General features: G+C 43.2%; 2 protein-coding genes across 3 annotated transcripts; one reads left to right on the top strand and one right to left on the bottom strand.

Annotated features, from left to right (window-relative positions):
- Nucleotides 1-153: 153 nt before the first annotated feature.
- Nucleotides 154-18,884, bottom strand: LOC108084945 (lateral signaling target protein 2 homolog). Its single transcript, XM_017181342.3, has 5 exons — nucleotides 18,298-18,884; nucleotides 3,330-3,470; nucleotides 2,524-3,267; nucleotides 1,434-2,464; nucleotides 154-1,378 (listed from the first exon to the last, which is right to left on the bottom strand). The coding sequence occupies exons 1-5, from the start codon at nucleotides 18,331-18,333 to the stop codon at nucleotides 394-396; spliced, it is 2,937 nt and encodes a 978-aa protein (XP_017036831.1). The 5' UTR covers nucleotides 18,334-18,884; the 3' UTR covers nucleotides 154-393.
- Nucleotides 18,885-18,974: 90 nt separating this feature from the next.
- Nucleotides 18,975-25,624, top strand: Men-b (Malic enzyme b). 2 transcript variants are annotated; one of them, XM_017181344.3, is made up of 7 exons: nucleotides 18,975-19,302; nucleotides 21,990-22,167; nucleotides 22,466-23,515; nucleotides 23,581-23,733; nucleotides 23,796-24,090; nucleotides 24,166-24,294; nucleotides 24,368-25,624. In XM_017181344.3, the coding sequence occupies exons 1-7, from the start codon at nucleotides 19,286-19,288 to the stop codon at nucleotides 24,400-24,402; spliced, it is 1,857 nt and encodes a 618-aa protein (XP_017036833.1). In that variant the 5' UTR covers nucleotides 18,975-19,285; the 3' UTR covers nucleotides 24,403-25,624. The 2 variants fall into 2 exon arrangements, with proteins under 2 accessions (XP_017036833.1, XP_017036832.1); XM_017181343.3 differs by having other exon boundaries at nucleotides 24,166-24,330; nucleotides 25,174-25,624.
- Nucleotides 25,625-26,008: the final 384 nt, after the last annotated feature.

Here is a 26,008-nt window from a genome sequence, read left to right as displayed (position 1 = left end):
AGTGACAAAAGGAATTCTGCAAAGTTAAAGCTAAGGTGTGCTCTTCCCGAAAGCCCAAAATAAATCGAAAAACGACAAACAAAACGTATTTAGTTTAAAATGCAAGGAGCCATCCCTATCCCTATCCTTTGATATGAACCAAATGTCGCTATATATAGTACAGGATCGAAGCTTTATTGTACAGACACACTCGTTTGATAGACGCTCAGTTGTTGGTCATTTGTAAATAAAAAATATAGTTATGGTTATATATAGGATATATATACGATCTATATACGCTCTCGCTGCGGATTGGGTTTACGTATAAAATAAAGAAAACAATGTTTGCGATTCACAGTTTGCTTTTCCTCCTTTTTGGTCATCAGCTGCGCCTGCTAGCGCCAGGGGCCTATCCTAAGAGGCGGTGGCGGTGGGACTCTGCAACTGTACGCCCTGGACTCCCTGCAGGCCCGAGCGCACCTCTCGCACATAGCATTCCCGGCAGACGCGCACCGCCTTGGTCAGGCCGTATTTGGGCAGCGGGGCCGAGGAGTTGGAGCAGACGCCGCAAAAGACCCCGCCGCAGTTGCGGCAATGGTGGCGACGCCGGAAGGCAGTGAAGGGCGTCTGGCAGGCCATGCAGCGCGGCGCCTTGCCATCGGGTATCCAGGCGGGCGGGGCCAGTGTGGTCGAGGCGGAGGCTGGCATCTGGGTTTCGTTGTTGCTCTGCAGGCGACGCCGACTCCCGCTCCTGACGCTCACCGGGGAATTCTGCTCCGAGCTGGAGCTGGTGGAGGATGCGCTGGATGGCGTGTTGCTGCCCACGGAATTGTTTCGCTGCCGCTGCAGCTGAATTTGCAATTGCTGCTGCTGGTGGTGCTGCTGCTCCGGCTGTTGCTGCTGCAGCTGTGTGCTGCTGTGGGCCGACTCCTGGTCCCCGAGACTCCGGCTCCGCGTCACATGCGAGCGATTGGCGGCCCCAGCATTTCCCTCGCCGTTCTGTGCCGTTGATGCCAGATCGATTGTATGGTTCCGCTGCATACTGGCGCCGGCGGAATGGCGCTGGGCATTGGCCGGGTTACCGTTCCTGGCACCTCCTTCACCGCCTCCGCCGGCGCTGAACACATTGTCCAGCTCGGGATTCACCTCCTCCGCTGAGTAAATGCTTTGGTTGGAGCCGGCGCTCTCCTGTATCACATCGTTCTCGGAGGCCCGGAACTCGAACAGCTCCGACTCCTTGGTCTTTTCCGGTATGTCGATCTCCTCCTGGGCGGACGACATGTTCATGAGGAACACACTGCGCAGGATATGGCGCAGATCGGAGGCAAAGTTCGTCTGCAGTTGGTCGGCAACGCCGGCAATGCAGACGAACAGGCGATGCAGCAGGTTCTCGGTGCTCCTGTGGGAAAAAGAGTTTACATTTTCGGATTACACAGGAGCTGGTTGCCACTCACTTGAACTTGAGGCGTGCCGTGGTGTTGCGCATGGCCAGGGAGACATCGTCGGACAGCGAGGAGGCGGCACTAGTGTCACCGCTGGCCAGGATCTGTTCCCTCTCGGGCTGACCCATCGTCTCTACAGGCTCCGATGATTCCAGGCTGCAGCGCTTGCGAGCACTGCGCGTTGTGCGATGCGGATGCGGCTGCTCGTGGTGATGTGTGTGGTGCTGGTGATGATGATGATGGTGGTGACTATGCCGATGATGGTGATGACGGTGACTATGCTTATGGCGACTGCTGGGCACGGGCGGCGGCTGCTCGGACGATTTGATTGTCGTTGTGTGCTCGGCCAGCGGTTCGCTGTCGCTGCTGGGCAGACGCAGCCGCTGCAGGGTGTGGCTGGCTGCCAGCATGGCAGCACTGGTGCTGGGCTCCTCCTCCTGCCGCTGCGGCTCCCCGGTTCCGTACTCATCATCTTCGCTGGCCACGAAGTTGTCTGTGAGAGGAACTTCCTGGGGCTGCAGCAGGTTACCCAGATTGGTGTTGGGTATGAGGTAGCCGGAGGCACAGTCTGCAGCAACAATATCCTTGAGCAGCTGCTCTTCATCCGTGTCCTCGTCGCTGCTGGAATTCAAGTCCTCCTCCTCATCCACCTCGATGTCTGCTTCCTCATCGTCTTCATCCTCGTCATCGCCATCACTCCAGTCTGCCGGTGGGTTTGTGGAGCTTGTGGCCGCCGACGAGGTGGAGGCTATCGAGTGCGAGGGCGTCGGCGAGGGTGCGGGCGAGGCGGTGGGCGTGCTGGTGGCCGACAGCGACAACATGGACGGAGAGCGCAGTGCGGACTCCTCCTCCACGGCTGGAGCAGCACTGTTGCTATTGATGTTGTTGTTGTTTCGCTGATCCACCAATCGCTCCACAGTCCTGTGCGTCGCCGTGCTGCTGCTGTGGCTGTTGTTATTGTTACTGCTGCTGCTGCTGCTTGTGGTGGGATTTGCACTGTGCTCCGGACTAGGTGCTTCGATGCTACTCGAGCCCAGGGGAACCTGCAAGACATATCTTTAAAATTTGCCAAAAAAAAAAAAAGGTCCCTCCTTGCACTCACCTTGGTGCTGTTGATATCCTCGTTGGTGCACAGCAGCTTCTCCAGCTGGTACAGCTCCTGGTGGTTGAGGTTGCGCAGGAGATCACGGATCTTGATCAGAATGGTGCGGAAGGGACGGAACATCTCGGACAGCTGATCGCCCGGCATGTCCATGTTGAGCGGCCCCTTGGCATAGACCACCAACCCGGCGACAATGGCCAGACGCGGAATGGAGAACATCAGGCCCGGATCGAAGGCATCCACCATGTCTTGATCGAGAAGACCGGTCTTCAAAGCACGCTGCAGCGTCTCCGAGAACAGTACACCGATCCACTGCTGCATCTCGTACTCGTGCCGGGATTTCACCTGCACCATGGCGCTCACATAGCTCAGCTCAAACTCGGCGAACAGTCGATCGAAGATCTTCAGGCTCTCGTACAGCTGCTCCGTGGTGGAGTCATTCAGGTCCAGGTGCAGGGTCTTGCTGTTGGGCACATTGTTGCGCAAACACTGATCCCTCAGCAGGACCCGTACATTGCCCAGACTCTTGGTCACCGCCTGGGCCAGGGGCCGCATCTCCTTGCTCTCCGTCTCTCGGTTCATGATCGAGGAGCCGGCAGCCAGGCACTCGGCGCCGAACCACAGCTGCCCCGCCAGATTCTCCTGCAGCACTTCCTCGGGAAATTTAGCCCGGAAAGCCCTGGGGTCGCGATCATCGCCTAGCAGCTCCTCCATGATCAAGTTCGTGATGGCCAGGACTTTGTCCTTTAAGAGAAATGGAAATTATGATCCACTGATTGGTGTATCAGACTTTCCCCGAGACTCACCTGATTCTGTCGCAGCCTGCTGACCAGTCTGGTGCACCGATCCGGCTCTGCCCGTCCATCGAAGCTGTCCAGTTCGCTGGCCACCGCTGTGAGGGATCGATCCGCATGGAAGAAGCGGGCCAGCAGCGATTTGTCATCAGCCTGCAAGGAATAAAGAGATGCAATTCGGGTGAGTAAATGGTCGTAGATAACGGGTGCTCTCTTCTCTCCTGCTGCTCATGGCAGGCTTATCGCTTGGCAAGTCCAACAAATTGTAATGGCTGAACTTGAGGAGGGATCGTGTGACAAGTGCAGTTCCGTAGGTGGGTTTGGGTTTGGGGTTTGGCCAGCGGGTGGCGGAGGTGGGGCGATGGCGATAACGATGACTCAATGAGCCACTAAACACGTAGACGCTATCGTTCAGGCATACAGACGACCGGCTTAATTAACACCGCTAATTTTCGTTGATTTCACAACAAATCCACAAATCACGTATGTAAATATACAATGGTGGTCAGAGCTATAAATCAAGGGTACCTTTGTAGTTGTAAGCAAAGGGAATAATTGATATGATATGTAACCCTTATCAAATTTATATATAAAAAAAAAGGGCAAATTTTCTGCCAAACATGTCTACATTGATACTGGCAAAGAATATATATGATTTATAGGGTCGGAAGTAATTCCTTCCCTGAGTTAGTAGCTTCTGACTTATATTATAATACCCTGAAAGGGTCAAGCCTCAACATAAATCATAAAATGTAATCACAAATAAATTCATGGAAACTTATTTATATTATTAACCGCAACTGTGATAGCACCGGAATAATCAATACCGAAATATCAGCTGTAAGCTGATACTACGAATAACAAATGTTTGTATGCCTCATAAAAGAAAGAGAGCCCGATGAGGAGAAGGAGGAGAAGGCCAACCCATCAAGATGATGCAATCCCAGAAGAGCTGCTTTTTCCCCCACTTATCCAACATGCAACAAGTGGCTGCTATGTGTCTGAAATTTCAATGATCCATTAAATCACGTGGCTCACTTAAGCAGGGCTGCCAACCTCAACAAATCGCACGAGATTTACTTCAACCAGGGGGAAAATATACAAATACAAAATATAAACTTAAACCTAACGAGAGGCGTCGGAGAGCTGGACGATAAAGCGAGTTATCGGCAGTTGAACTTGTTTTCTCGGGGCATTTCTGTGTGTGTGCGTTATGTGCTCCGTTTAAATATTAAAAGCGTAAAAGGAAACAAATGTATGAAGCGAACGAAATGTGTTTATTATAAAGGTAAACACGTCAAGTCGAAGCGTTGACTCTCCGCGGTTGCCGTCTTGCTGCCTTCAAAACTGCGCAGTTCGGCAGGTTTATCACTGGATTTCGGTTTGGGTACGGGTACGCCGGAGAGCCGGAGAACACAGCTGCAAGTTGCGGACAGTTGGCGAAACTTTAACTCACACACAGCGGATACGTACATATATAGCTATGGTTAGACGACTCAAGGGAAATTTGTGTCCCAGCAAAGTTTAATAAAGTTTCCCCGCTAGATTTTCAAGCACACGGAAAAAACATGCATTAAGTTAATGCTGCAAATAATATGGCGCTTGGGGAGTTAATAGAGACGCACCCTGGCTTTAATTAAAGGTGATATTACCTAACAAAGGTTTGTTATTCTTAGAACTTAAAATTATATACCATTCAACTTTTTATTTGTAAAAAAAAAAAGTAATGGTATGGGATAATGAAATTATTAAATATTAAATTAAGAGAGTATAGTAACCAGAATAATATATAAATTATACTTTTTTAAACAACTTTTCTGAGTGCAGTTACGCCATGAAATCAAACCCAGCTATAATGATTCCATATGGGCGAATGCAAGTGAGTGGTTATGAATGAATCACCCCACGCCATTCGATGAATCGGTGCAACAGAAAATATCGTATTCTCTTTTTTCATTTCGTCATAGGCCCAAGGGTAAAGTTGTGTGTTTTCTGTTTTGTTTTTAGTATTTTTTGCCATTTGTTTACACAACAATTAAATGGGCAAAGCTCTAAAGATGTTTGAGGTTCATTTCAGAGTTGCGTGTGTGTGAGAGAGCCACATTATTGGAAACGCCTGGCCGCAAACGAAACGACAGCTACGAATAAGAAATCCAATTGAGAATTATAAATTATATAAATTGAGCAAGGCCATGCGTAAATAGTTCAATGACTGCCCAAGAAGTCCGCTCACCTCAACGCCCGCCCGCCCGCTTCACGGGAATCCCGCTCCCGGCCATTCTATTGGCCGTCATGACGACGTTGGCCAAAACGTTGTCGACGACGCCAGACCAGGCCAGGCCGGGCCGGGCACTTTTTTGTAAGTGCCAGTCGTTGTAGCCATTAATTAGCGTCGCAATTTAGAAACAGACTGGTTGGCAGGGGAGAGTCTCAGGGGTGATATGAGAGGTTTGGTTCTCTATATAACACGGATAAGGAAAGCACTGGGTTGATGCATTATTGAGCCTTTATAGAGCATGGTTTTCAATAAAAGTTTCCACAAATGAAGAACATTCTGTACATAAGGCACTCTCCCTAAGAATAATTACAATTTACAAAATGGCTAAAATTCCTAAACATGATTACGAAAATCCTCTGTAAAACAGCCCTTACTTAGCCTTCAAGTTAATAATAATTTAATACGAAAAGGCCATTTACATGCCTCATAAATACATAAAATATTTAGCCAAATCCCAAATGTAATTAAAGAGTTGAAAACCACGGCAACAGCAGCTGACAAAAAGGCAAAAGTTAAATGGTAATTAAAAATTTTAAGCTCGTTCTGAGCCCAAGCGGAACGAGAGGTAAATGGAAGCGGATAAAGGTCTCATTACCAGTATTACTCCAAGGATTTCCTTGGCAATTCTTACCGAGCCTTTAGGCGGTTGGTTAACTTTTAAATCAGAAGGTGCGAGAGGCAGAGGAAATTACGCTGCGTGTATTAATCATAACAAAAAAGTCGTGCTAAAATATTTAGTACCTTCACGAATCAAAAATAAACATTTGAAGAATTGCTTTCGGTGGAAATATGGCGAAAACAATATTTGCGAGGTTGCAAAAGTTCTTTGACATTATTTACCTCATAATACAGACCGCGCCTTCGAGTTAATGGTAATATCTGATGTTAATATCCGAGGCACATTTGTTTTTATCCACCAGCATGGTTGGAAAACGTTTTTGTCTCGAGTATTTCAATTGTTTTTACAACTGGTTTCTGTGTGCGTTCGTTCAATTAACTAATTAAGTATGAGTATGTGAGCAACTTTCTGTTTATGGTTGATAACAAACAAAATATAAAAAATAAAAAAAACGAACACATTTAGAGCCATATCTCATTTGGAGGTGAAACCAAATTTGCTGTTCATTTTTTGACGTGGGTGAGAACCACTTTCAATTCGAGTTGAAAAAGAAAATAATTTATGCCAAAGTGACTGAAAAATGCAAATCATAAAAGGAAGTATATTGAAGCTGACATGGGAAAGAATTACCCGTAAAAGCCTGCAAATGCGAGCAATGAGTTATTATAAGTTCAACTTTCTAATCTTTGATAAATCAGCCATAGTTTAGACAAGGCTTTGTATATTGTAAAGAATTTGAACATATTTCTTATTATACATTTTGTAATAATTATAATTTTCCAAAAGAGCACAGAGACTACTTCGATTGCAGTCATCTGGCCATTAAGGACATCTGTCCTGACGTCACAGCCATAACTTTGACCTCGCCACGCGCAACAGGCGTTCGCTGTCCCATTGCCAGGTCCACCCCCATTCGGCTCTGTATCCTTGACGGCAGGCAGGCAGCCGGGACAAGGACAAAGGCCAGACGACAGATAGCGTATCTACATGGACTTTTAGCTTTATGGCCCCCAAAAGGCCTTCGAGGCCCGCTCTGCTGACGCAAAGGATACGCAGAAAACATGCACTTGACACTGAAATATTCGCACGATTCTTTTGATGGCTGACTTTCGGCTTCTTCGCTTTAATTTCAATCAATTGAGCTGGGTCTAAAAAAACAACCACAGCAATGTGGCAAAATAAGGTCAGGACAGAGCAAATGTTGCGAACTCCTAACGAAGACAGCGTCTGTTCCAGCGGCACCTGCTGTCATCGGTTAATTGAGAAGATCTGGCTGGAATAAATATAATGAATACCTCCATAGCTGGCAACTACTACCGATCAATTGAATTCAATTTCTGCACAATTCCCGCGCAAACAAACTGCAAATTAAGCGTCTAATTTAATTGGGGAAAATTTGAAATATCAATTGCAAGTGCTAAATGTCGCAAGTTCTGGGTAATTTCACAGACAAACGATTCACAGTCAATATAGGAAAGAACAGTCACGTGACCGAGCATGCCATGTTATTAATTTTAAAATTAAGTTAAGGAACACTAATTACATGTATTCTAGAAATTTTAAATAATGGGACTTGTAAGTTACTAAATAGAGAGAACTTCACATTTAGACAGCTTTAATTATACAGATTTGCAAGATGCCCATAAAAATTCGGTATATATGCGCTAAAAATTAGCAGAAAATGCGTCGTATTTTATATACAAAGAAAGTAAAGTATGAAGCCTAGCCTATAGCCCACATAAAATATTTAAATACTTGTGTATATATATTGCCATTTATGGGTCTCAGAGGGAAAAGCCACACGAAGTATAACGACAAGAGTGATTTCTGAGAATCGGTTAATCAGTAATTTGTATGACTAATAAAAACCACTGTTGATGACGATATATAAGGCGAATTTCACTACTGCGAGGTCCCTGAAATCTCTACAAATAATATTACAACATTTTGGTAATCAAAAAGAGGCAGGGACTTTCTGCAGACAGGGGAATTACGGCCAAACAAAAACAGAAGAGAAAAAGACAGGGGCCGAGAAAAACTGAGTCACGGTCAAAGTGTATATAAATAAATGAGCTTCTTGATAAACAAATGAAAGCTAAAGCTGTGACCGTAAATACAAAGATTGAATATCAGAAGGAACCTATGACCAGCCTATATAAATATATAAATAATAAAGTGAAATACAAGTAGTACAAGGACAGGGATCAAAGTTTGCATATCAAATTCTGTAGGGTTATACTTCCGCTTAAGCTTTGATCACCATGTATTCAAAGTGCATTCAACTCGCTTAAAAAAGAAATAAAGTAAATTATGCAAATTATACCCTTTTTTCCCAGCAACGGATACCGGAAGTCACATTAAGGATTTTTACTGTAAAAAAGGTTGAACGAACAGACGCAGCGCAGTTTAAAATTAACACCCGCCAAACCAGTGGCTGCTTTTTTTTATTATGTCATAATTAATTCAATTTCTTAACAAATCGAACTGAAAATTTGCATATTAAAATTACCAAACAAATGCAGAAGGGAGCCGCTAAAACAGAGAGAAATAAACACAAGACTCAGGGAGAAAGAGGCGCATCAATGCGGAAGAGATGACAAAATGGGCCCAAGAGGCGACTGCCAATAAAAGCCATTTAATAAATTGGATAATAATGGGCGGGAGGCCGTAAAGAGGCGGCCAGATGGTGGGCGGAGGGCGAAGGAGAAAGAGGGACGGAACAAGGGGAGAAAGAGGTCACCGTCATCAACCCCATTGCATATTCATGAGGCCCAAAAAAAAGGGGAATGTGTCGCAATCGATGATAAACTGAGACTGAACGGGCCACACATTTTTTAAATCACTTTGTCTGCGACTTTTTTCCACTTTTTTTGTATTTATTTTACTTTTCCTTTGTTTCTCCCTGATTATCAACAGGTGGTTTTCAGTTGTATTAAAAACACGCTCTGTGCCGATTAAGATCTTTTAAAACGAACTGAAAAATTCATAAAATCGATAAGCCTATGTTTTGCAAACTTTATTCATGAATTATGATTACATTATTTTTACTTTTTGAAATAATGTGCATTTAATAAATGGATTATATGTTGGATTATACGTTGGGTACGGTATTGATTATACAATAATTGTAATTTCATAAATTTACAAGTACCTATAATTTCCTACTTATCACTTATGGGGCCCAAAAAAACACTACAACTTTCTTGCCTCCAAAAGAAAAATACTGAAAAACCAGTCGCTCTAATCAGATTAACCTTAAACTTGAGGCTTTAGTTTTCTCCAAACTGAGCATATCGAATTGGGAATTTATTTCTCGCACCTATACTTCTATGGCTTCCCGGAGCTCTTGTCGGCTGTGAACCTTTTGCTACTTGCTTTTATTTATCTTGACACTGCTCCCGATATAGTCTCCCTGCCGAGCTGCAAGAAGATAAACCACATATCGCTTTCACTTTCCATCGCTGGGGGGTTAAAGTGCGTTCGTCCGGCACTCGGAAGTGCCGATAATTGAGTAAGCACTCCGCCAGCCAGCCAACGGTTACGGACTTCGGTACGTGCAGTACGTGGGCGTTGGCGTCCACACGCGCATCTGATCTCCAGCCGACTCCAGTGCTCCTCCTCTCATTGATATGCCGGCCACAGTCACAGAGCAGCAGAAACAGAAAGAGGAAAACACAGACCCAGACTCAGGTTCGGGCTCCACCACCTCCTTATGCAACCCGATACAAAATGGACAGGGAGAAAAAATGGGTATTAATTCAAAAGAGAAATTACCTATAAGAAAGCCTAATAAAACTATGAATATCTTGGAAGATGATATGTTTGCAATACCGATAATAATAATTATAAGACTTTAATATTTTTTCGATGATATTTATAGAATATTTTTGTCCTTTTGATCTAAATTGCTAGAGATAACCATGTTATAATTACGTATAAAATGTTCAGTTATATTTAAATGGTTTCTTCTCTAAGTTTAATATTTATCATTTTATTTGTGTTTCTTGTTATCATAGAAAAAATAATAATAATAATAATTCCTATTGATAATTAATTTGCATTAACTATTTGGGTAATTTCTCCCTGTGTCTGGCTAACAAAGTGTCGCTGAAAACTGATAAGCGAGCGCCTCCCGCTCAATATGCTCCAATAGGGCTCCCCGATGTTTCTATAGCTTCCAGCCGGACCGGGCTTTTGTCGGGGATTAGGTAATAAGTGGGACGCAATGGCCGGCGATGTCTGGCGGGCGTAATGCAATCCGCAATTGAAGCCGCCGCCGCCGCTGCCATTCGAAAGTAGGAGAGTGGCTTCCACTTCGGCAGCTGCGACGGTGCTGGTGGCCATTGCACTCGCCTTTTCTCGAGGAGATCGACACGATGTGAATGTGAAAATTTCACCGCTTTTACTTTTCCCCCGACTGACCGAGGCGCTTGGCCATTTGAAAAGCGTTTTTATTTCGGGTAACTGTCTGGCAAAAAGCGTAACGAATAATTGACATATTGGTCTGATCGGCGCACGGGCACGTAGTCTGCCTTGGCACAATCTCGCCAGCAAGATGGCCAATGAACCAGCCAGGCAGTCCACCTTGGCTCAAAAAAAATTGAGCAATAACGTGGAAAGATCACAGAGTGCACGGATGGCTCTGGGAAAATCTTCAGTGAGAGATTCGTCAGAATCGCTTTATCATTTCGGTAGCCATGGAAGGCCTCCGATCGAGGGCTTAACCCCTTACCAATCACTCGCTCGAACGGACAGCTGTCAGTAGCGGTTGCTCGGTGGAGATAACACCCGGACTGAGACCGCAATCAATAATGCCGCGTAACTCAAAATTAAACATTGTAAAAAGTACTTTAAATTTCAGTATTTGCTTCTTCCGTAGGCAGTAGCAGGAAATTTACCGAGTAAATGTTCGGATTAAGCTGCTAACCAATATTTAACAACGTTTACAGGCAAAGAGGCCAGGTAAATACAGAAAATAATTGAGCAGAGGGAACTTTGCGTAGCGTGAAGTGAATTATTTGATTTCTGTTTGGGAAATATGTTACACAATCTTATCGCAATGTAAAGGTATAAACCTGTATAAATGGAGTACATGTGTTTTTTATGCTACGATAAAGGTTGGGCACCTAAATATTGATCGAAATACGTATGACTCAGCGGAGTTGGAGCACAGCTTTTATAGAAAATAATAATGTCATGGGAAAGCTAAGCTATATGCTATTAAGTTAACTAGCCAGCAGGTAATCTGTATGATCGCCGAGAATTTACGTTTTACATTTACCCTAACACCGCAGCTGGAAGTCGTGATAATCGCCATCATCATCATGTGCATATAATTATTTCCTGTTTGTCATGATAATAATATTATTACTTATTAGCTCACTGGAACAAACAACCAGCAAGAAGTCTCTCCTACTTATCAGTGGAAATTGTTTTTTCCAATGAAAACAAATTGAGTTTACAAAGATTAACACTGATTGGTCTGGGGTATTGGAATGTTTGGTGACAGATATTGGTAAATAAATAATATACAAGGCATATTTTATATGACATAATCTAGTGATATTTCCCACATTATTATCTTCCCAAGATTACTCGAGAATTACGAAACTTAGCGTCGACTTCTCTGCCAGTTTGCAATCCCCTTCTTAGTCATTATTTCTACATGACCATTGATGTCGGCACGTTTCCACTAAGCTTCGTGTGCTCAATTCTTCAATAATGCTGGACACGGACGTTCGCACTTTGTCTATTGGAAAGACGAGGCATTCTTATCACTACTGTTACCGACTTAATGCGTCACTAAAGCCGCTAAATGGCGCATGGGGCACGAACGAACACTGCTCGACACCAGGGACCTGGTGCTCTCTGTATTATCTACTAATTTTGTGTTAATTTTTTATAATTCCCCAGTGGAAAAGTTAGAAGCTAACAAACAGACAACTGTGTTTTATTTTTTTGTTATAAGTATTTCCCCCGAGAAATTGGATGAATGAGGCGGGGTGAATGGGGATTAGCGTTCATCTACAAAACAATTTAATTAAATCATCCAAAGCAAATAAAATGGTTAAGCTCAGTGAGAAGGTAAACTTTAGGAGCGGTCACGTGCTGTCACTTCTCTGGGATATGTTTACAAGATTGACAAAAAAAAATATTATCAAGTGTAAAATTATGTCTATGAAAGCAGACAAAGAAAAACAAAGAACAGCCATCCCTGTCGCAGTTATGAGCCAGACAGAATGTGTAAGGAAATGATCTTATTGCGCGTCGGTCAACTAACAATTCTTATAGTATTTTAAATTTGACACAAAAATTCCCAAGAGGTTCTAGTAATATCCCCAGATAATTTAATATTTATTTAAAAATAGATAACTAAATAATAACTGGGTAAACTAAAATGGGTTCCCTGTAAAAACAATTCTACTATATTTACTGTATCAATATAAATATGTCAGTCCTAAAACGAATATGAATATTCACAATTTGATTAGCGATTATAAATGATATATGTATATGCACGTAATATACCTACACTGCTCGCTATGAATACCCAGTGTTATGTCTGTCTAATGCCTCGTTTTGAGGTGACTTCCATCAGAATGTTGTTTATCAAGCGCCTTTCGTAATGTTGACTGGCAGTCAACATTTGTGGCCCACCTCGGCGGCCTTTGCTTTATATATATTGCTTTACTTGACTCTGCGACTTGACTTGACTTTACCAGACTAGAACGAACATTGAAATTGGGGCCAGCCGAAGACCAAGAAGAAGCACGACTCGTTAGCGACGGCGACTGGCGGCGGGCACATGTCAATATGGCCCAAATTAAATGCACCGAAAGAAACAGGTTGCTCTCGTTGTTACTATTATTGTAGCTGGCACGCGCAACAGGCCTCGCAGACATTCACTCACACGGACGGAGGAGTACAAATACTAGTGCTACCTTGTTGCATTGCATTGAAGTCCATCGTCATCGTAGTGGGCTTGTCCAACGGGTCGTATACGCACTGCGCCCATTCATGGCTCTCTGACGACGACGACAACGGGCTCAAAGCAGTTGCTGCTTTATTTGTAGAAACCGTAAAGTATATATAGTGCAGTGGGTTTTTAGAACCATAAAACACTTGTTGGGTGTTAACAAATAGGTAAACGCAATAAATAAAATTAAAAAAGAGAAACTGTAACACTGTAAACTGTAGCTGGTGTTTACTTGAATATAGCCCCAGATATTATGAAGAGACTGTTGTAAAAAATTCTAACAAATTTAAGGTATTCTTCAGCATTGAGTGCTTGTTCATTCAACATTGAAAAGCCTTGAATGAGTATTATTTTTCCATTGAAAATAACAAACAACGCATCAGTGATAACGATAAGAATAAAATCAGTTTCAGAAAACCGACAATTTTTACGTAATATCCAAGAGAGGTATACCAACCCATGGACCCAACCACATTTTGGGTAACAATAGCTCTCCCTGAACAGGTTTTTTTCTGTTTGGTGTTTATCTTTCTATTTATCGTAATTATTTACTTGTAAGGTCGTTTCATAATGTGGTTAAGATGGCGAAACGCACTGTATCCGCATCATTGAAACATTGTATCTTTAGCTCTGGCTTCTCTGACACTTACCTTCCTTCAGAAAAGTTTTTACTCTTTAGCTCTTGTTAGCCATGAAAGCGTAAATAAGTGAATTTCATAAAAAGTGGGCAGTTGCGGAGTAAGAGAGGCCCTTCGCTGCCCTCGGTTCATTCAGCTAGTTGCTCTCCAGTCATGACTTTCTTGGGCCCAATTGTTAAAAGTTTCTTTTTGTTGTAATTTCCATTTTGCCAGCTCATGGTAAATACTATATTTCATTTTTGTTGTAAGCCACAAGTCGGACTCTGGCTGTCAGAGTTTATTGTGTTAATGGCCGATTTCGTGCTGACGACGACGACGCAACCGACTTTAATTGCACACATTTGCAACATGCTCCAAAAACACGGGGACTTCGGGATTCGGGAGATAGAGAGGTGAATAATATCCGAGAAGAAACAACCGAAAATAATTGTAGAAACGAAACAAAGCACCCAGAAAAAAACATCGACGATTAAAGACAGAAAAGCGAAAAAATAAAAAAACACACTTTGCCAGCCGCCCATAGATTTCACTTTTTTATGGTTTACTTTTACGTTTCGTTGGCGTTTCGCCCATAAAACAATTCAATGCCAACTTCAAATGAGTTTATAACAGGCACACAAAGCAAGCACCAAGATATTGGACATATATATCCGATTGAAAACAGGAAATATCGAAGGAAAAATGCCTAGAATGCGAGTTTGGGTTTTAGATTTTGAACTTTCAGTACTGCTCAAGATCCATGAAAATAATATATTTTCAGCACTGGGAAGACCCCAAAATGAAATCCGCATACGAATCTGAACCATGTGCTCAATAATGCTGATCAACTGGCAGGCAGGCAGGCAGGCACTAACAGACACGATTCAGAGCCCGCACCCACTATTTCTTGCTATTTATTGTACATCGTTACGTATGTATATAGTCATTGATCGGCAAACATTTATAATCAAGCATTCAGAGGCTAGCGAAAAAAAAAAGAAATATACAAATAATGTTTTCTTTATCGCCTGTACAATGCTTCCTATATATGAATGTGGACGAGTTTAGATGGGAATATACCTATACCTATTTGGTATTTATGCAAGCAAATTAAATATGCGGATAGTGATGTAACGCTATTGGTTTTGTGCCCACAGATCGAGTGGCCGCTATATCTGATAATCAATTACAGACGCCTGTGGCGCGTGCCGCCTTCCTTTTTGCAGGGGGAACGGCGCCCCCAGCCAGTTCCCAATTCCCAGTTCCATTGACTGCGGATCCGATCGCGTTTTTTGGGTTTCGAGGCAGCCGCCAGTAGTAGTCGCCTCTTTCCCAGCCTCCATTGTCTCGGTTTCACTGCGCTTTTTGTTTGTGTTCGCCGCGTCATTGTCGGTTTCGTTTTTATGAAAATTTATATGCACAGACGAGTGAAAAACAATTGCATTCACTGCACACCCTAACTAGCAACCAAGAATTGCATTATGATTGAGTTTTTTAAGGCTGCTTGGTCTTGGTTAAAAAGGAAATACGCTATTGCGATAATTGGAATAAGTTTCTAGAACTTGTCTTCGGCAACTAGTAATTAACTACAAGCATGATTTACTAAGCTTTATAGACATTGTGAAATTAACAGGCGGGGTGATATCATAGGGCTCCGAAAATACAACAAACATGGCGTATTAACGTCTTAGTAATTTTAGATCTTTCAAAGGTGCTCTAAAATAAATCTAGAAATATAACGAAATAGCCTTTAAGTTTGCATTAGTCGTATAAACTTATTAGCATTTGCTGCAATAAAATGCAGCGGCCATGGTTGACACACCACAAACTGGCAATGCTTTTGCGACATCTGGCAACTCCATTGCCTGACCGTTACTGGTTCTGTTTATTTTTAAATTGCAACAAAAGAGACCTCGACGTGAGATTCTCACTTTGCAGGAGAAAGAAAGTTGACACAATCACAAAGGCGACACGAGACGAGAAAAGAAACGCAAAGAAAGAGGAGACCAGGAAGCAACGTTGTGTGCAGTCAATGAATGAAAAAGAAGAGCAGAAGAAGCAGACGAAAGAGTTGCACAAAAAAAATTAAACACAAAAATAAAATAAAAGACGTGTAAGAAACACAGAAACTCTATATGCCTGTGGATTTTCCGTTTCGTTTGGGGGGCATTTTCCACCACCAAGAAAATAAGGAAAACTTATTCGTGCCGTTATTTATGAGCGGCAGATGCGGAGAGAAGTGTGTTAATTAACCAAAGCACAGTAGAGAGAAAGAGCAGCTAACTAACAAGGCATCCGGAAAGTAAACCAAGAAAAACGTATTACCATTTTTACTTTGATCATGCCAATTGGCATTTTCGAATGCATTTGGAGCGTAATAAATCAAGCAGCTTCGTTTTTTTATACATCTTGCATTATTTATTGACGAAATGGAGGAAATTGATTATTTAAATCACTCACACTATTTCTTTCAACTAAATCAAACGAACTAACGAACTCAATTTCAAATATTTGTAATGTTTTAAAATGCTAGCTTTTGCCATTAATAGATACAAGCTCTATATAGAATATATTATTTATCAATAGCAAAACAAATAAAAACGATTGTCGCAAAGGAACAATTAATCGATAGCCAACTGGGTCCCCTTTGATCACCTGTCTATAAACGTGATGTGGCGACGGCAAATCCAAATCCCCACTGGCTCCACTCGGCGAAATCTTATCTAATCAGACTGCCAGATACACAGATACTCGTCCAAGCCGTTGTCGTCGTCTTACCGGCAATCAAGGCGGCGCACTCGAATAGAAAACATAAACATTGAAGAGCGGCCCTTCAGCCCCTCAGACCAGACCATCTGTTTGCCATTTGATTCGATTCCCAATGGGAAACACAGAAGCCGAGTCTCGACACTGACCTCCGCCAGGTAAGCGAGGTCGAGTAAACACACACTTCGTAGTGCCATAAAGCCATATAGAGCCATATGCAGTGTTTGCCTTTGATTTAATGGATTTGCGTGTAAATTGCTTCTAATTCAATTTTTTCCTACTCTCGGAGCACCTCCATAGAAATCCGGCGACGGCCATCAAAATGTCAGACGGATTGACAGATTGACTAGCGATCGGGAGGAAAATTGGATGGAGCAGCGCTGGCATGAATGTCGGGAAAATAGTCGGAAAGTCGCTCCATCGACGTTTTATTTTTGGAGGCAAACCCTAACGTGTGTGTATATGTACATACAAAATAAATGTTATATATATATTCCAGACACCCGAAAGCAACAAGAGGGCGCTAAATATAGATACGGTCGAAATTCGGTATCACGAACCATCGTCTTCCCCAATGAAATTCTATTTACGACAGACTTTGGGGGTAATGTTTGATACATTTCTCACAAACTGGCATTGATTTAATATTTCGATTGCTGCTCTGACTTAATTACTTGAAAAAAGAACGATAAATCCTCCAATTTAACGATTTGCAATAAATCATTGCACTTGAGTTTACACTCTACAATCGCGATTAAAACTAAAGGCAAACTAAATTTATTACAAACGAAGTGGGCACAGAAAAAAGTGGTTTACATTTGCAATATTATAATATTTTGTACTTATGAATATTGATTTATTAAACAGTATATTTAAAATATTGAAATTCTTTTTGGAAAGCAAAGTAAAGGCACACAATGGGCTCAGAAGCGTTTAAGAGCTTGCGATGACGCATAAATTTCCAACTGGTTCGAGCTGCAAATTAATGATGCTTCTCAGAGTACCCTAAAACAGCTTTATTTTTCATTGTCCTTCATGAAGATACAAAACTCTAGCTGTTTCAATGAAAGTCATGCTAGGGCCCAACAATATCAATGCACTGACTATTTCCCTGGAGCTTTCTGACATTGTTTTCAGTGCTGCTGTTCCCTGGGTGATTTTCCACTGCCGGACGGACAAGGGGTTTTCCCCCCTTCAAGAACAGATCCCAAATTACTAGACGTAGATACATAAATTAGTTAAGTTGGCTGCTTGTAATTTGCAACACGAACGGACTGGCGCCATATTTGTTTTTGTTGCTGCCGTGTGTTTGTGTGAGTTTCCAATTTGAATTGAGAGTGCAGTTACACATGCTGCTAGCAGTGTGTGTGTTGTTGCTGCAACGTCAGCGAATTAATCATCGGAAATAAAATGCGGTTAAAACCAAGCGAGATGGCGATAGACAGCGCCAGTGGGTGCAACGCGAGGGAGCCACGGGCAGGGGAACTATAATGAGCCAGGGCCAAAGCAAACGCTGACGTCACATCGAACAGTTAACACACTGGCAGCAGCAACACCAACACCAGCACAGTGCTGCTTTGACACCATTCGCACTGTTGCTCTTAATTAATTGCAGCTCTCTTCGTGTGTGCCTATTGTAGTGCTCATTGGTGTTGTTGTTGGGTGATAAGAACAACTACAATGTGGGTTATCAACGGCTAAGTGCAAAACAACAACAACTGTACCTTGGGTTTGTTCAGCCATTTGCGAAACGTGTCCATCGTCGGAGAGTGTTTTTTAGCTCCACAGTTGTTGATTCTCTCTCCTGCGGACTCCTCTTCTCTCTTGTCCTTGCGCTCTCACGCGCGCACACACACACAAGCACTCGCTACGCACACCAAAACACACACACGCGCGCGTGCGAGCCAAACAAAACAAAGAAACACAAAGCAATATGTTTGGCGACGATTGCTTTTCTGCGACGCGACTAAATGCACATTACTGATCTTAACACTTTTGTGAATTCCGTTTGAAAACGCCTCTCTCTTTGTGAGTCTCCGCTTTGCCGTTTTTTCTTTTTTGCCTTTGCTTTACTTTTCACACTGCTTCTCGTGCACCTCACACGCGTGACGTAGCGGGCCTCATCACTGGACCTGCATTTCCCAGGCGGAAACTGCGTCGGTATTTGTGTTAAAATCCTGCGTCGGTCGAAAGCGGAAGCTGGCTCCACAACTGGGGCGAATTAAAAGCATTAAACGCGCGCAGCACTCATCCGCCCTTCGCGATTCCGTCGACAGCGGAGCGTCCGTGCTTTCGTCTCGAATTTTTTTTTTTAATAAAATGGGACCGCACCTGGTTGTGGAAATATGGCCGCAACTAAACGTAAAATTAAAAATACCAGAAATGGCATTTCCGCTCTCGCGGCTTCTGGGCACACTAAGGCGCTGATTACGTTTATTCTTAGTGTGACCAAGGTTTTGTTGGCTTACGTAGTGCGGGACACGTTAACGCGACTGGCGAATCTTGGTATAAAATCAGAAAAAGAGGCAGTCACACAGACACAATTTTAAAAAACTCGAAGTCGGTCGCGTCCACAAAGCTTATTCCTGGAAAAAAACGTCGGTTCGCGGTACACGAATTAAAGTTAAACAACAACAATAAGAATTAACCCTTAGCAACTGGGCGAATATCAAGAAAATAAACGTCAACGCAAAGCAATTCTAGGAAGGAACAATGTTGTCACGACCGAGGTAAGCTTTTCCTGGCCAGGCGCAGGATGTGTGTGCGCGTGTGTGTGTTCGCGGTAGTTATGCAATATTTCGGAGGAGGAACTGCCCCAGCTGGTAGCCCAGTGACCTAGTCACTCGGATCAGACGAATCGCCGCCAAGGCGCGGTGTGTGTATTTGTAGCCACCCTCTTTTACTCGTTCTCCGTTTTGCGCAGCTTTCGTTTTCACTGTCACGCAAAATACAAACAAACTACGCACAGGGATTCCCTGGGCGGGCGGGCGAGACGTGGGGAACGGATTTCGCACATGGCCTAACATTGACCCTTCCCTGGCGCCCCCCCCTCACTCCCACCGCTTGCTTGCAGTTTTGCTCGCCCAACAGCTGTTCCCAAAAAACCGTTCACTTTCGTCGAATTGCATAAGCGATTCCTAATTAGAATTTACCTTATTTTATTTTCGGGGCTGCCAAAACATTAGACAGCTGAAAAAATCAATAGAATACAGAGGCAGAAAACAGATGTTTAGATTCGAAGGAACTTGCATGTTGTCAGGGCGAGGAGATACCCTATAACAAGCTCTAAAGTCCTTAGATCCAGGAACTAGATAAAGATTTCCTTGCTGTTGTAAACAAATTACAAAAGGGTTTTCTAAAAAATAAGAAAATTAAAAATAAGTATCCCTCTTAATAATAAATGAAATACCATAATATTCCATTATTGAGATCTTGCAAATTCGTCATTTAAAAACAAAGAAATACCCATTATTAAGTATAATTTTCCTTGCGGCTTAGCCAAAAACACAATACCTTCACGTCCATGGACATATAGACGTAGTATATTCGAATAATGGTCTCGCAAAATTCTAAATATAGTGTGTATACCGAAAAAATGTATGTTTTGCTTCGCTCTGTAAGCATTTTTTCGTTGCCAAGTTCATCAAAAAAATTCTGTTCTTCGCCCCCTCTCTCCCAGGCGAACCGTTAGCCAGCGAATACTCGAAAAAAGTAAATAAAAAATTCATTTAACAAAAAAATAAAAGTTTGTTGAACTTTTGCTTAGCTTTTGCTTCGGCTTTAGTTGGTGGAAATGTTCTTAGGGCTTTGGCGGGGGCCCTAAAAATAATTAATGGTAGTCCCGCCGCTATCTTACATATAAATATCACTCGAAAGCATTTACGACACGCACTTATTCCGTGTAGTTTTCGGCCAGAGATATGCGAAATTGAAATTGTTTAGCACTTGACGCCGCGCGGCTCATGTGAGTGGCATTCAAACAGTTGAGCGAAAAAATTGACGAATGATAGTCGTCCGGTGGTGTTACCTAAACGATAATTATCAGCCTGAAGTGGTTACAGGGGCGCCGGAAGGGGTGTCGTCATGCGGTTCTCCTCTTCGCGCACGTCATTAACCGGTTTCAACCCGTCCAGAATCGCCACAGATCCGATACCATATTACCATGCCATGCCAAACCCCTCGCCGAGCATGATTTCATCAATGAACCGCAAACAAAATTAGTCACACGCCTCCCTTTCTGCTATATGCCTCCATCGTAATTAGCACCATCTACATCTAATGGAATTGAAAGCTAGCGAAAAAATATACACTGGTCGTGTAACAGCGGTGGTCAGGTTAATAGGACTTTATCTAATTTAATTATGGATGGGCGCAGATCAGCTCACAGAAACCTCTAAAAAGTCTATTTACTTATATATTTTATTTAAAATGTTGTAAGTTTCTATCTTGAAGTTATATGTATATTTATTACCTTTAAGTTTAATATTTTAAATAGTAAAAATGATAAAAACAAAAACTAAACATACACATCATTGGCCAGAAAAACAGCGTTTTATTTATGACCCTAAAAAAAACAACCTTTTACATAATAATAACTTGAGAGAATGAGTTGATTTCTTTATCTTACGAATAGTAACACTTGATTTCAATTAGCTCATGATCTGATATAATTTACAAGTGTGTAATCTAATCTTTCCAGATCACTTACAAGAATCCAATAACAAGCTCGAGCTCAATAATTAAACTCAAGTATTTGTTGTGTATTTTATTAATTCAATAAAAATTAACACTTCAAAAAGAATCATGTAACAGGGAAGTTGCTAGCTATAATAAAAACAAAGAATACCCTTCAATTGCTATATTTAAAAAATTATTATTTACGAGGAAGGCAGTCAGAAAACCTTATCGATGTAAGGACTTTTAAATCATTTGATTGTATACTTAAGACAGAAACTTACCTAAATTATTAACATTTGCTTAAGGTTTTTAATGATTTTGGAAAGTATTTACTATATACATTTAAATATATATTATAATTTTTCAAAAATAAACAAAGTAATATGAATTAATTGCTAATGTGATGATCATAGCAGTGTGTAGATTTTTATCACGATGTTGTCGCCAGGGGCCAGCCCATCCATCCATCCCTCCCCTTATCTCTGGGGGACAGCTGTAAACAATGCGGCTTAGTTTCTTCCTCCTTTTCCGTATTCTGGCGTGCCCCACGCGGTGATAAACAAAAAGCAGCTGACGGCGACCTTGGACATGGCTTTTCGTTCCATAGAAGTGCGTCTGATGGGGACATGTAATGTCAAGAGCGTCCGAGGGGATTGCTCCAATTGCTCTCCGCTGATAAATGACACACACACGTAATGCACTTTTCCTATTATTATTTATATAATTTTGTTGTTTGCAGTTTGTGCGGAACTGTGGGCAAACTATGCCGCTGCAGCGCCTCAGCCACAGCCACAGCAGCGGGCGCCACATCAGCAACAGTGCCGGCCACACGGCGGTACCATGAGGTGGTGGGTGACATTATTACACCGTCGCAGGTGCGCGGCATCGATCACATTCGCGATCCTCGTTTGAATAAGGTAAGAAAGAGGTGGATACTAAATAATACTAAATATAATGGAACTGATAAACTGATAATGAAATAAATGCAAATAATTTCTCTATGACTAATATTAAGTGAATTTGTGTTGGCCTTTCTTATCATTTCCCTTTTCAAAATATCAATATGTAAAAGGGAAATCCCAAAACAAGCTTAATTCTTAACTCTAAAATTAATTGAATATATTCATTTAATTTAAAATTTAATTAATAATTTAATTTATTTATTTAATTTATCAATTTGTCTCGGTATTTATAACCCTTTCTTTCCCTCTTCAGGGCCTGGCCTTTACCCTCGAGGAGCGACAGACTCTGGGCATTCATGGCCTGCAGCCTGCCCGCTTCAAGACGCAGGAGGAGCAGCTACAGCTGTGCAAGATCGCCGTGAATCGCTACACGGAGCCGCTGAACAAGTACCTGTACCTGAGCGATCTGTACGACCGGAATGAGCGTTTGTTCTTCCGTTTCCTCTCCGAGAACATTGAGGATTTGATGCCAATTGTGTACACGCCCACGGTGGGTTTGGCCTGCCAGCGCTTTGGCCTGATCTACAGGCGTCCGCATGGTCTCTTCGTGACGTACAACGATCGCGGGCACATCTTCGATGTGATGAAGAACTGGCCGGAGCCGAATGTCCGCGCCATCTGCGTGACGGATGGCGAGCGCATCCTGGGACTGGGCGATCTGGGTGCCTGTGGCATGGGCATTCCCGTGGGCAAGCTGGCCTTGTACACGGCTCTGGCTGGTATAAAGCCCCACCAGTGCCTGCCCATTGTGGTGGATGTGGGCACCAACAACATCGATCTGCTGGAGGATCCTCTGTACGTGGGACTGCGCCAGAAGCGAGTGGTTGGCCGGGAGTACGACGACTTCATCGACGAGTTCATGGAAGCCGTGGTGCGGCGATATGGCCAGAACACGCTCATTCAGTTCGAGGACTTTGGCAACCACAATGCATTTAGGTTCCTGGACAAGTACCGCAACACGTATTGCACCTTCAACGACGACATCCAGGGAACCGCCGCCGTAGCTGTGGCTGGACTGTATGCCTCCAAGCGGATTACGGGCAAGTCCTTCAAGGATTACACCTTCCTGTTCGCCGGAGCTGGTGAGGCGGCCATCGGCATTGCCGATCTCACGGTCAAGGCCATGGTCCAGGAGGGTGTGCCCATTGAGGAGGCATACAACCGCATCTACATGGTGGATATTGACGGTCTGCTGACCAAGTCCCGTAAGGTGGGCAACCTGGAGGGCCACAAGGTCAACTACGCCAAGGACGTAGCGCCCATGACGGATCTCGCCGAGATTGTGTCCACCATTAAGCCGAGTGTGAGTGTCTTGAATAGAAAGTGTTTTTATTTGTTAAATATTTAATAATCGACACCTTCCTACAGGTGCTCATTGGTGCTTCGGCCGCTGCCGGCATCTTTACTCCAGAGATCCTGCGCACGATGGGTGATAACAACGAGAGGCCCGTGGTCTTTGCTTTGTCCAATCCCACCAGCAAGGCAGAGTGCACCGCCGAGGATGCCTACAAGCACACAGATGTGAGAAAACCGAGTTGTCTCTTCGCCATATTCCCATTTCATCCACTTCTTCACCCTTCTAGGCTCGCGTGATCTTCTCGTCGGGCTCTCCGTTCCCACCGGTCACAATGGGCGATAAGACCTACTATCCCGGTCAGGGCAACAATGCCTACATCTTTCCGGGCGTCGGCTTGGGCGTGATCTGCACGGGCACGCATCACATACCCGACGAAATGTTCCTCATTGCCGCCCAGGAGCTGGCCAACTTTGTGGAGCCCAGCGACATTGAGCGCGGATCGCTGTACCCGCCCCTGTCTAGCATCCGGGATGTGTCCATGAACATTGCCATTGGCGTGACCAAGTGCGCCTACGATAGAGGTAGCGTAGCTAATATCGGAGTCGCCCTCTTTTTTGAATTAAAAATGTGATAATAATAATAATATTTGAATTAAGGCCTGGCATCCACCTACCCGGAACCGCAGGACAAGCGCAAGTGGCTGGAAATGCAGCTGTACAACTTCAACTACGAGACCTCGATGCCGGCGACCTGGGTCTGGCCGCGGATGCCCTACATTAAGACTCGTGAATTAGTGCCCACGGATCTCTACGGAAAGCAAAGTGATATATAATTATTTTTCTCTATTTCTTATTCTAGGCGAAGAAAGCCCGCTCATTGCCGCCATCAAATAAAAGCATTCAAGATTGATGGCACGCCACCAACCACCACTCTGTTTTGCATCCAATAACCCACTCTACTACTTCCAAAGCGTACACCATCAGCACCAAGCAACCACCAAGCAACAACCGACTAACCCAGCCTACTTTAGACTAGAAAGAAATTTCAAGTGCTCACTCTGTTCTATAAATGTTTTCGCGAGACCCATTGGCTCCTTTTGCTGGTGCACTGGTCCCAGCTCCCGGCCACTCCCTACGAATTGTTAAAATACTGGACTCTGTGGAGTGGAGGGGAGCTGCTGGCGGCAGGCCAAGGGAGCCCAGGGAGTAGCTCCTAAGTGTATTTCTCAAATTGTTTATAGTTAATGTATTTATGAAGTGTGTTTTGATATTTGTATAAAATTACCATGTTTATTAATTATTTGTGATACCAACCGATATGACGACGACTGTGACAATGACGCTGACTATTACAACTAAGCCTCTGAGAAAGCAATTACGCAGTATTCTATCCTGTATCTGTATTAACTCTGTGCTACGTTTTTGGTTTGCTGTTTTCTTAACCATTATATTGGCTTTACCTCTCCGCTTGCTCTTTAACATGACATCCTGCATCCTGGCTTTTGATATGAACCTGCTCCTACGCCCTAAACTACTAACTCTGGCGGCGGCATCAACGAGCTATAAAAAAAAAATCACTGCTTAAACTCACTCCTCACCCCCCAAGAAAATTCGACAATTGATTGATTTATCTATGCCATGTTTCCCTCTTTCGTTGCCATACAGAGAAAAAAGAAGAAATTATGTAAATTAGCCAACCCCCCGACCGCAGAAGCTATTAACTGCTACCGAGAACTGGTGAGAGCAACCCAACCAACCAAGCAACCAACAAACAATTGATTCCACATGTAAAACAACTTAATTCGCTGCCGTTAACCTCCGACCATCCATTACAACTATGATTTCTCTGTCGTTTTAAGACTCCCTATATCCCCAGAGATATATCCGAGTGACTTTAATTATGTTTGTTGTTGAGCCTGTCTGATATTTATTAGCGCAAGCAGCTTTGTTATAATTTATTGTTACCAAGGTCAAGTTCTAAATGTATCTATAACTACATATAAAAACCCCCTTGCCCCCTGATCGATCGGACCGATTCAGCCATTGTACCACTGACTAGATGATGATGTGCGATAAACAATAAAATGAAAAGTACACACATGTTGAAGCAAAAATATTTCATACTGGAATCCTTTGCAACAAGTATTTGTCTACAGGTGCGACTCTTCTTTGTTCGACTTGGTAAAGAGAGCAGAGAGAAGTTGTATTTAGCAGAAGTAGAGGGGCTTCGACAGAGCTCTTTCAGCTCATGTTTCTGTTTATTTGAATTGTTTGTTAAAGGAAAAGACTAATTTGTAGTTCAGAAAAGTAGGAATCTCAATACAAAATTAATTTGTTCATATTTCCGTTTTGTTTCTTTTATAAATCATAATTTTGTGTGTTTTTATTTGGGCTTCCCAGTTTCAGAGAGAGGAAGGACTATCTGATCTATCACATCGCGATCTCTATGTGCTGCGTGGCCAGTTTGGGCGATTGCTAAATAATATTTGTATTTTCCCAT

Source organism: Drosophila kikkawai, chromosome 3R, assembly GCF_030179895.1.
Source record: "Drosophila kikkawai strain 14028-0561.14 chromosome 3R, DkikHiC1v2, whole genome shotgun sequence".
NCBI classification, from domain to species: domain Eukaryota; kingdom Metazoa; phylum Arthropoda; class Insecta; order Diptera; family Drosophilidae; genus Drosophila; species Drosophila kikkawai.
This window is presented reverse-complemented; position numbering and strand designations above follow the sequence as displayed.